Genomic DNA, 10329 nt, shown 5'->3' with positions numbered 1-10329 from the left:
CCCGGAGGTCACATAAGGGCTCCGCGAGTTCACAACAAACTCCACAGAAACACCGTGAGGCGGCGCCGCGGAACTAGCTGAGGCGCCAGTCAAGGCCACCGCCCCGCCACTTCCGCCCCTTAGAAGCCCGGCCCGCCCGGGATTGGACACTGGGGACAGTTGGCCACCGCGATTGGTCGAGGGCTGATAACGTCAGGGGGCGGGGCCGAGAACGTGAATAGACGTAGCATGCCGCCGCTCGGCCGCCTGAGAGCGACGCTGTGGATGAGTCGGGCCATGAGCCTGGGCGTTTTGGAACCCCGACCCCCGGGGAAGCGGTGGCTGGTGAGTAGAGTGGGGGGCGGCGGCCTAGGGGCTCCTGGGCCCTAACTAGCTCCTGTTCTGCCATTGTCTCCGGACAACATTCCCCAAATTCCTTGTCTCGGTTTTCTTATCTAGAAAATGGATCCAGGGCACCTGGGTGGCTCAGATGGTTAAGCGTCTGCCTTCGGCTCAGGTCATGATCCCGGGGTCCTGGGATCGAGTCCCGCATGGGGCTCCCTGCTCCTTGGGAGCCTGCTTCTCCCTCTGCCGCTCTCTCTCTGTCTCTCATGAATAAATAAATAAAATCTTTAAAAAAAAAAAAGAAAATGGGTCCAATATAATGACGGACCCTAAACTTCTGTGAACTCTGCTCGGACCGCTCAGTTCGCGGGGCCCTCAGCCTTCTGGAGTCTCCGGGGTTTCTGGGCCCCCTTCTTCGCGCCCCTTCCCCACTCTACCCTGCCCTCCATTTTCCTTTCTCTGGCTTGGGTCCTAGGGGGCGCTCTGAGGTAGAGGGTGGCGCGAAATGTCGGGCCTCAGTTTCCCTGGTGCCGCCCGCAGGTGGTCGGCCTGGGGAACCCTGGACTGCCCGGCACGCGGCACAGCGTGGGCTTGGCGGTGCTGGGGCAGCTGGCGCAGCGGCTCGGTGTGGCGGACGGCTGGGCGCGCGACCGGCACTGCGCCGCCGACCTCGCCCTGGCCGCGCTCGGGGATGCCCAGCTGATCCTGCTTCGGCCGCGGCGCCTCATGAACGCCAACGGGCGCAGCGTGGCCCGGGCGGGTGAGTTGAGGGCACCCGGGGAGGCCGGCCGGGAGGGCGCCGGGGCCAGAGACGGGGTTCTGGGCGGCGGCAGAGCTGTTCACCTGCAGGTGCCTGTTGGGCTCCAATTGCTGCATATGGCACTTGTAGGAATCTCAGCTTCTTTATAAGTGAAATGGGGTTAATTGCGGTCCCTCCTCCTGAGAGCTGTGAATCGGGACCACCCCCCTGGGCTGATGGGCAGTAACCAGGGCCACTGTTGTCTGTGCCCAGCGGAGCTCTTTGGGCTGACTGCTGAGGAGGTCTACCTGGTGCACGATGAACTGGACAAGCCCCTGGGGAAACTGGCTCTGAAGCTTGGGGGAAGCTCCAGGTGAGGCCCTAAGCAGGTCAGGGGGGGCTAGGGAGGAGCCTCCCAGTTGGAGTAGGATACCAGTGGCCATCCCAGTCTCGGCAGGGAATAAGGGTGCTCTGACCCTGGCGGGGGCTGGGAGGGGTGAGGGGTGCTGATCCACGGAAGCAGTAATTGCCCCTTCCATATCCCTTTGAAGGGGCCACAACGGAGTCCGTTCCTGCATTACCTGTCTCAACTCCAATGTGAGTCTGCCCCTCTGTCCTGCGCTGGGTCTGGTGGGCCAACAAGGGGCCCCCGACACTCCTTATCAAAGCTCTCTGGGCCCCTCTGACCCCCACAGGCAATGCCGAGGCTGCGGGTGGGCATCGGGCGCCCGACACACCCTGACACGGTGCAGGCCCACGTGCTAGGCTGTTTCTCCGCCGCTGAACAGGAGCTGCTGCCTCCATTGCTGGAGCGAGCTACCGACCTGCTCCTCGACCACATCCGTGAGCGAAGCCAGCGCCCCCCGTCAGGCCTTGCCATCAGTGGACACGTGCCTGCCTGACCACCATGCCCACGCACCCAGCCACATCCACAGAGGTGTCATGACAACTTGTGGTATCTACTTTTTATAGAACTCTTCTCTGGGCTGCCCCAGGCTGCCTGTGAATTAAAGAGGGGACTGTTGCCATGGTGGTCCACTTCTGGAATGGGGATTGGTCTTCTCTCTGTGTCTTACTTGGAAAGTAGAGAAACTTCAGGAAGACTAAACTTTTTGAACCTTTTTAGAGAACCAGAGGTGTGGATCTGTAAGATTAAAGATGCGCCTTGAAGCTGAGGCCTCCTCAGGGGATTCCCTCCCTTCCCCTGCCAGCGGAGGAGGGGCCAACAGGGTCCAGCATGCCCCCTTCCCAGGCGATGTGTGGACATGCCTTAGCCCACTGAGGCCTTGCCACACTTTTCTTTGGCCCATTTTACAGATGGAGAAATGCAGGCTTAGCGAGCTAGGCACAGCCCCCAGGCCTTAGAGCTGCAGTGTGGCAGAGCGGGATCTGTACCCTGGGTTGGCTGCTGTCTTGCCGTCCCTGGGGCCCCTGGCACTCTCACCTCAGGGCAGCTGTGCACTTGGAAGGTTCCCACACGGGTGGTGTGTGAGAGCAGCCTGAGGTCCTCGGGGTTGGGTGGGATGTGGGCCCGTCGAGGCACCAGGCCCAGGTCCCCCGGTTGGTAGGGTGTGATGCTGGATAGCTGCTGGGGCAGAGACCCCATCCTGGGGGGCTGGGTGCTGGGCTGGCTGTGGAGAGGGCGCTGGCATCACCACCTCCATTTCATAGTTAAGGAGGCTGAGGGTCAGAGAGGCTTTGGGGAGCCAGGTTTCTGGTGGCCTAGGGTCAGCCGAGAAGAGCCCTAGGACAAGTTCCCACAGCTGCCTCCTCTGAAGTCATACAGGGTCACTCACTTACCTCTCCTTGGGTGGGCCATGGGGCTGGCTCTTCCGACCGGGACACACAGCCAGCTGGGGGCTAAGGACCAGGGCCGAGCTGAGCATGGTCAGCAGCTGCTGCAGCATCTCCTTGAGCTGTAGCTGGAACACTACATCAAAGTTGCCGCCCTCCTCATCGGATTGCATCTGCCGGTGGGGGTGGGCCCATGGGGATCAGGCCCAGAGTGGCCCCAACACCCACCTCTGGGAAACTCCAATCCCAGTGCCGGTTTTCTCCAAGTGCACCCTGGCTGTGATGGGATACCCATTCTGCAACTGGGAAGCCTGAGGCATGAGGTCTTTCAGGGCCTCAGAGAGGGACTCCAGCAATTTTGAGACCAAGGGATCTTTGCCGGATCAGGAAAGGACAGACTTGCCAGGAGTCTCTCAGAGGAAAGGTGGGGCCTCTGGCCCTGGCCCAGCCCCTCCCGGTGTCTCCAAGCAGTGTCTGACATTGGCCCACTCCCCCTGCCCCTGACTTTTACCCACTTCCTGTCACCTGTAGAATGTCCTGTAGGAAGAAGGTGGCTTGGGCCAGGGCTGTCTCCAGACTTGCCCGAACCTTCTGCTCTTCGGTCAGCTCCCGCTGTAGCCTTTGTGCCTTAGCCTGCTGCCTCTCCAGCTGCAGGTTCAGCTGGTCTCTCTGACTCCTGGACCCAGGACCGGGATGAGTCAGCCCCCTCCCTGTGCTAGGCGGTTTCTCTCTAGCCCACGGGGGCCCTCATCCAGCCCCGGGCTTTAGCCTGTTCGGCAGACAAAGCCTCAAGACCCCTAGAGAAAGGGGAAGCCACTGGCCTATGTCAGGTCTTGTGGCCCAAAAGAGAGGGCCTCAACCCCCCTCCCCCCCCTTGCCGCCACTGCTCGCCCCTTTGTGGCCCCACCTCAGTGCCTGGTGGTCGTGCTGTAGCTGCCCGAGGCTCTGCTCCAGTTGGCTCAGCCGGAGGCACAGCCGCTCGGCCTCCGCCCTGCCCTGCTGGTGCTCGCGGCACTTCTCGGTCAGCATGAGGATGACCTGCGGGTGCGGGCAGGTGGCCGTGCCCTGGGCCCACCGCAGGCGCTCAGCCAGCCCTGCTCCCCCAGCTCCGGACTCAACCAGAGCTCACCCCTTTGTACAGAGAAGCCAGCCAAGGTCCTGGGGGCCCAGCACCGTGTCTGGTCAGAGCCCCCGGTTGCCCAGGGGTGGGTTCCGCTTCAGTGAGTTATAAGGGGCTTTAGACCAAATAAAACCAGAGGTGCACCCGGCACCCAGGAGCCCCCACAAAGGGCTGTGTCCCCTCACTGCTGCCTCCCTCATGACTTGGCTCCAGCCTGGGATCCAACCCTGCCAGGCTGTGTTTGCCCTGAAGCGGCACCCCTAGGGTTCCCTCCTGCTCTATGTGCCAAATGCCCCGTGACGAGGGCTTGGCGGGCACACCTTATGGTGGCCTCTGCTATGCCTGGCCATGACCTTCTGGGTGTTCTCCAACAGATCCAGCTGTTTGCACAGCTTGTCCTGGGTGTCCTTGAGCTGCTCATTCTCCTGCAGCAGCTGCATGCCTTGCTGGGATATCTTCGACAGCTGCAGGGTGACCGTGTTGTTCTCCATGATGGCGCGCTTTGTCGTGTCCCACATCTGGTTAGTGGCCACTTTACGGAACTCGGTGGCCACCAAGTTCACACGCTGGATGATCTCCTTCCTCAGTCTAGTCAGTATGGGTGGGAAGGAGGGGGCATCAGGCAAGTGGGCACATGCACTGCCCTCCCATGTGGGGTTCCCCAGAAGGCTGAGGGCCACCACTATGCTCTATTTCCCAGGAGGAGCGGGGATTCAGGCAAGAGGCTTTTCACGGCAGACCCTTTGTACCTCTGGCATTTTGAACCATATCAGTATGTATTATTGTTACCTATTAAGTAAATATAATTTTTAAGTCACAAAAAGTGGCAAAAGGAAGTCCCAAGGATTTAGTAATGCCGGTGTAAGGGCTAGAGCTGGGAGCTTATCTATTTTCTCCTACCCTCTACAAATCACCAGCCAGGCTGGGGAGTCCCTGAGCTAATGCAGTCCCCCCAGTTAGAAGCGGAGGCTGTTGGAGACTTGAGGACTGAACTGTGCTTCACCCCAGCACCCAAACTGCCCACCTGTCCTTGTCCAGCACGGACTTCTTCTCTAGGTTGTACACGTAATCCTTGTATTCACTCTCCTGCTTCCGTAGCTGGTCCTCCAGAGACACGAACTTCTCTGTGAGCTCCTCTTTCTGCAGCCGGAACTCTTCCAGAGCTGCCAGCTTCCCCCCTGCCCCACCGCAGGGCACAGCCTGGTGAGGGGCCACCTCAGGAGGGCAGGACCCCGGCAGGGCAGCGATGACCTTGAACATGCCCCTCCCTCCCCGCTTCCTCCACATCCTCTTGCCCTCCCTATGCTTCCCAATCCAGTGGGGCCAGACCCTTGTCCCTACAACATGCCATGCCCAGTGCTACCCACGTTCACGGCCTTCATCTGGAACACGCCCCCCCCCCCCCCCCCCCGCCACTAATCTTACGAAGCCTCATTCAGTTTCTACCTCCTCGGGAAAACCTTCCTTGACTTCTGTTTTCTGGAAAGTGACAGTGACAACAGCCACTGAACACGAACACCTTCTCTGGGACAGGCACTAATGCTGTCCTTAATCCTCAAAACAATGCTTGCCAGCTAGGTGACCGTGGGCAAGACACTTCATCTTCTTGAGGTGCTTCCTCACCTACAAACTGGGTGATAGTATTTCCTGCCGTGGGCGATGACTGGGACAATTAGAGAAGATAATGTGTGGGAAGAAGCAGCACATAGCTGCTCTTACCCAAGGTAGGCGTATTATACCCATTTCCCAGATGAGAAAACTGAAGGTCAAAGAGAAGTGCTTGCCCAAGGCCAGAAAGTCAATGGCAGAGCTGGGATTAGAGCCCCAAGAGCAAGAGCACAGGGTTCCCTCTCCCGTGTGTGTGCCCCCAGATGCACCTGCCGGTCCCCGCCCCCCTCACCAAGGATGATGTTCTCCGTGGTGAGCTGGTCCTTGGTCTCCTGGAACTCGTGGCGCACCTGGGCTAGCTGTGCCTCAAAGGCGTCCTTCTCCATCTCCTTGGCTAGCTGCAGGCTTTGGAGCTGCTCATTGAGGTCCGTGATCTCATCCACGCGCTGGTTGAGCGTGCGCTTGAGGAAGGCCACGATCTCCTTCTTGTTGTTGGCCAGCTGCTCAAACTCCTGGCGGAACAGCTTCTCCTGAACGGCCAGCTCATCCCACTTCCGCTGGTACCTGGGGCAGGGGTGGGGCAGAGGTCCAGGGGAGTGGGCAAGCCAGGTCTCCACGCAGCTAGGCCCGTTCCCCTGGACCCTCCCACGGAGGGGCATTCGGGGTTCCTCACATGGGAATCCAGCCTCATGTCCCACTGTGCGCCCTGATCTGCACTAACGACGACCACAGCCAACAGCTGTGCTCGGTGCTTTACATCCATTACCTCACCAGAATGTAAGCTCCATCAGACCAGCGCCTTCGGTATATTCACAGCTATGTCCCCAACACCTAGGATGGTATCTGGTATATACTAGGTGCACGGTGTGTGTATGTTGAATCCATGCGCGAGTGAGTACTGTGATAATTACACCCATTTTACAGATGAGGAAATGTAGGCTCAGAGGGATGAAGAAACTCCTAGTTAGTAAGTGGCGAAATCAGATTTTGAACCCCAGTCAGTCCGTCTGACCCCAAATTCGAGGCTCTTAACCACAGTGTTTACTGCTGCAGTTGGCCAGCTCTGCACCCCCCAACACCCCCAACACGTCCATGCTTTGCAATCCCAAACCTTTGAACCTGCTGTCTTCCTTACCCTGGTTCACTGAGTGAATCCTGGTGAGCCTCCTCAGTGGAGCCTTCTTGGACCTAAGCCGCATTTGTGACGCTCTTTTTGGTGCCCTCCTGTAAGTGGGCCCTTGTTCCAACGGGCAGTCAAGACCTGATGTCATCTCTGTCTTCACTTGACAGACCCCTGACCTCCTCCACCTCTGTACTGGGGCCTGACAGAGGGGCTCGGCAAACAGTAAGCACCTAATAACTGTCTCCCAAATGCATTATCCCCAAATACATTCCATCTGGTGTCTCAGCTTGAGGGGAACTTGTGAATTTTTAAGAGTATCATATAATTGATTTACTGGTTTCCAGTGGAATAATTTGTAGAAGTTCTTTTTTTTTTAAAGATTTTATCCATTCATTTGAGACAGAGAGAATGAGAGACAGAGAGTATGAGAGGGAGGAGGGTCAGAGGGAGAAGCAGACCCCCCGCTGAGCAGGGAGTCCGATGCAGGACTCGATCCCGGGACTCCGGGATCATGACCTGAGCCGAAGGCAGTCGCTTAACCAACTGAGCCACCCAGGCACCCAATTTGTAGAAGTTCTTTGGAAAGATGTTTTACTTCATTATTTACTCAACCAACATCTTTTGAAGGGCTGCTGTATACCGTGCATTGTGTGGTACAGAGCTGAATGACCTGCTTTGTGGAGTGAGGAAGCAGCTTGGTGTGGGAAGGTCAGAAGGGCCAGGGCTCCCATCCTGGCACCTCCTCCTGGGAGTGACTTCCCTCCCTGAGTCTCAGTCTCTCCATCTGTACAATGGGGATGATGTCAGGACCTCTCCTGGGACTGTTTCAAGGATGCAGTGAGCGCCAGCACAGGACCCACCTGGCGCATGTGAAGGACTCAACATTGGCTGTGAGTATCTGTAACATCATCTGGGGAAGAACTGCTGCCTAATGGTCACTAAAGGGGGTTGTCTTGTAAGGATCACCATGAGACTAGGCTGGTGCATCATATCTGGGAGGAAACTAGCTTTAAAATAAGAAAAATGGGCAAGTGTGCTTGTCTCAGAAGTTAGAGACCCCTCCCACACACACTACCGTCTATCCACACAGTCACGGGGAGACAACTCTCCTCCTTCACATTTGGGGAGACGGGCCCAGCGTGGAAAAACACCTGGGCTTGGCAGGTGGGTAAGTCAGTGGGGCACGTAGCGCAGGGAATCAGCAAGGCACCGTGGGAGTTGGAGGGGTGGTGGAAGAAAGGACACAGGATCCACCCACCTGCCAGGGGGCTGCCATTTTCAATTCATCCCACTGACTGAACTCTGTCCTTTTATAAAGCACATAATCCCACGGGGCAGGAGTGAGGCAGGGGGGGTGGTATTTGCCTGGGGTAGGGTTGCCACTTAGGTTAGGACCCCAGGACTCTGGGAGCCTGGATAGGGTGGGGTCAAATTGTGAAGCCTCTCAATGTTACTTAGGAGAAAACAGGCTGGGGGTGGGGTCTAGACATCCCCTGGGAAGCCAAACACAGGCCTAGGACCCCCTGAGTGAGCCTGCCCCTTGGTCAGCTATGAGCAGGGCTTCTGACCCAGCAGGACCAGCCTCCCTGACCCTCCACCCACCGGGCCAGCCTGTCCTCCAGGTCTCGGATCTGGATGTGGTAGAATTCTCGGATCTCCTCGCCTAAAGTCGTTTCCATGGGCTTGTTGGCCGTGCTGGCATCCTTCTTGCCACCTTTCTTCTTCTTGACCTCGGGCTCCTTGGCCCCCTGGGTTGCCTTCTTTTTGGGAGCCATGGCTGGTGGCAACCACTGCTCCAGGGCCCCTTTAAGAAGACAGGTGGTTGCTAAGGAAGTTGGTCCCATACATAGCAACAAACTGAGGGAGTGAGGCAGAGCTTAAAGGGATCCTGCCCTCTTCCTGGCCAGGCTGGGCACTAGCAACCGGCCTTCCCCTCCAAGGCCAAGCACCACAGACACCCTAGGCCGGGGTGTCCCAGGCCATGGCATCTCAAAGATCGGGATGCCAGGCTCTTGGGGCACTTTTTTGGGCTCTGGGGAGACCTCACCATCCCCCAGGTGGAAATGTTACAATGGGTGAGCCTTAGAAACCACCACCCTGCCAATTAGAGAAGGGGTACTTTCCCAGAGCCCCCCAGAACCAGAAGAAGCCAGTCCCCAGGCCAGTGAGCCTCTGCCCTGAGCCCTCTGAGACCAGCTTGTTAATTCTTTGGTGATATAGCTACGTAGCAAATCATTTTCTCACTTCACCCAAAGCATGGTGGGGAGGCAGTGTGCTAAGAGATGCTCTATATCAAAGGCTCCTAAGCTGGAGTCCCAGGACGTCCCTGTCCACAGAGACGGGGTCCGTTTTCCACAAGGCTTGGTGGAAGTGCTCCATCTGCCCCGTGCTGACCCAGGCAAACAAAGGCCCACTGTAGACTTTGGCCTGGGATGGCAGCATCCTGGGGGGCCGGAGGGGGTGAGAGGTGGTAGGTGTCCAGCTGGCAGATGCCCTGGCTTGCAGCTGTGAACCCCACCTAGGCACCGGCCCCACCAGGCTCCATCTCCCGTCCCTCATCTCCAGCCAGCTGTGCCTGTACATCTGTCGTCCACCCAGTACTTATAAGAGCGCAGGCACCCCCTGGGACCGTGGCCAGGTGCCTTTCATCCCCATAGTCTAGGGCTCAGCACGTAGCAAGAGATGGCTGCAGCTCTACCCTGAAAGTCTGATAGCTGGACAAGGGGAAGCTCAGTATTACTTCAGCATTTGGGGTTGTTAACAGTGGGATCCTTGCGATGGATGCAGGGGGACAGGGAGGGGCCCGAAACACAGGCCCGTGGGTGTTTACTCGTGGCAGGGAGGCAGGTTAAAGCAGTGGTTGGTTAAGAGTGGGCTCAAGTTTAGCCAGTCTCTTCTAGCCAGTGTGACCTCAGGCCAGCAGCCTGACCTCTCTGAGCTATAAAATGGGGAGACCATGCTGTGGACTGAGTGTGACCTCCTACGTAAAGTGCACAGTGCAGGGATACGGTCCAGGGGTGCAGGAAGTGCTTAGTAGGTGGCAGCCAATGTTGCCATTAGCAGAGCAGGGAGGTGAGGCTCCAGCCTGTTCTGCCTTAGGCAGCCTCTGGGATTTCCAGCATCCTAATACCCCCAGGCTGTGGCGGTCTGTTTGGCCTAGGGTATCTGTTCCCTGCAGCCCGAGGCAGCTCTGGGAGGGCGGAAACGACTGGCAGAGGGGAGAGGCCCTCACCATTGCACACAGGCATCAGCCTTTGCACAGACACGACCGTGCAGGGAGCGCCGCCTGCCCGAACTGCAGACAGGGTGACAATAAGGCTCCAGAGAGAGAGAGATGCCTGGCCTAGTGCCTGAGACTCAGGGCCAGCACAGGGCTGCCCCCCCCAGCCCAAGGCAATGCCCCCTACTCCCGCTGGACGCTGCTCCCTCCCCAACCCCCTGTGGGGGCAGGAGCCCAGCCCAGGCAAAGGATCACCACGGTGAAGGGTTATTCATAACAAGCCTCTTAGGCAGTGCCTGAGTTTATGCTAATGAGGGTACTGTGGGTGGGAGACAGCTTCAGGATGGGGCTAGTCACCAGAAAGACCAAGCGCGTAATTAGAGGGTTAGAACTTCCTGCAG

The 10329-nt window shown here is 58.1% G+C and overlaps 2 protein-coding genes across 9 annotated transcripts; one reads left to right on the top strand and one right to left on the bottom strand.

The window, feature by feature from the left end:
• The first annotated feature begins 90 nt into the window (after window positions 1–90).
• PTRH1 (peptidyl-tRNA hydrolase 1 homolog) lies at window positions 91–2193 on the top strand. 8 transcript variants are annotated; one of them, XM_045883185.2, is made up of 6 exons: window positions 228–324; window positions 439–496; window positions 865–1084; window positions 1337–1436; window positions 1615–1660; window positions 1759–2193. In XM_045883185.2, the coding sequence occupies exons 2-6, from the start codon at window positions 470–472 to the stop codon at window positions 1963–1965; spliced, it is 600 nt and encodes a 199-aa protein (XP_045739141.1). In that variant the 5' UTR covers window positions 228–324; window positions 439–469; the 3' UTR covers window positions 1966–2193. The 8 variants fall into 8 exon arrangements, with proteins under 8 accessions (XP_045739142.1, XP_045739140.1, XP_064435869.1 ...); XM_045883186.3 differs by lacking the exon at window positions 439–496 and having other exon boundaries at window positions 91–324; window positions 1852–2193; XM_045883184.3 differs by lacking the exon at window positions 439–496 and having other exon boundaries at window positions 91–324.
• Window positions 2136–8483, bottom strand: CFAP157 (cilia and flagella associated protein 157). The gene is made up of 9 exons (XM_045883181.2): window positions 8311–8483; window positions 5878–6149; window positions 5002–5155; window positions 4298–4565; window positions 3765–3895; window positions 3383–3533; window positions 2864–3030; window positions 2508–2694; window positions 2136–2207 (listed from the first exon to the last, which is right to left on the bottom strand). Exons 1-9 carry the CDS (start codon window positions 8481–8483, stop codon window positions 2136–2138), a joined length of 1575 nt encoding a protein of 524 aa, XP_045739137.2.
• Window positions 8484–10329: the final 1846 nt, after the last annotated feature.

The sequence above is a fragment of the Mirounga angustirostris genome, unplaced genomic scaffold (assembly GCF_029215605.1).
Source record: "Mirounga angustirostris isolate CCGP_5_RB_7025 unplaced genomic scaffold, mMirAng1.0.hap1 SCAF_15, whole genome shotgun sequence".
Taxonomy (NCBI): Eukaryota; Metazoa; Chordata; class Mammalia; order Carnivora; family Phocidae; genus Mirounga; species Mirounga angustirostris.
Note: the sequence above shows the minus strand (reverse complement) of the source record. Positions and strands in the feature narration are given on the sequence as shown.

Coding starts and splice junctions, on each gene's coding strand:
- PTRH1 (XM_064579798.1), top strand. CDS start 229: ATGCCGCCGCTCGGCCGCCTGAGAGCGACGCTGTGGATGAGTCGGGCC. Junction 325..843: donor CCCCGGGGAAGCGGTGGCTG/GTGAGTAGAGTG, acceptor GTCGGGCCTCAG/TTTCCCTGGTGCCGCCCGCA. Junction 1,437..1,614: donor AAGCTTGGGGGAAGCTCCAG/GTGAGGCCCTAA, acceptor ATCCCTTTGAAG/GGGCCACAACGGAGTCCGTT.
- CFAP157 (XM_045883181.2), bottom strand. CDS start 8,483: ATGGCTCCCAAAAAGAAGGCAACCCAGGGGGCCAAGGAGCCCGAGGTC. Junction 3,896..4,297: donor ATAGCAGAGGCCACCATAAG/GTGTGCCCGCCA, acceptor CCGCACCCGCAG/GTCATCCTCATGCTGACCGA. Junction 2,208..2,507: donor AAGTGCACAGCTGCCCTGAG/GTGAGAGTGCCA, acceptor TTAATCTTACAG/ATCCACACCTCTGGTTCTCT.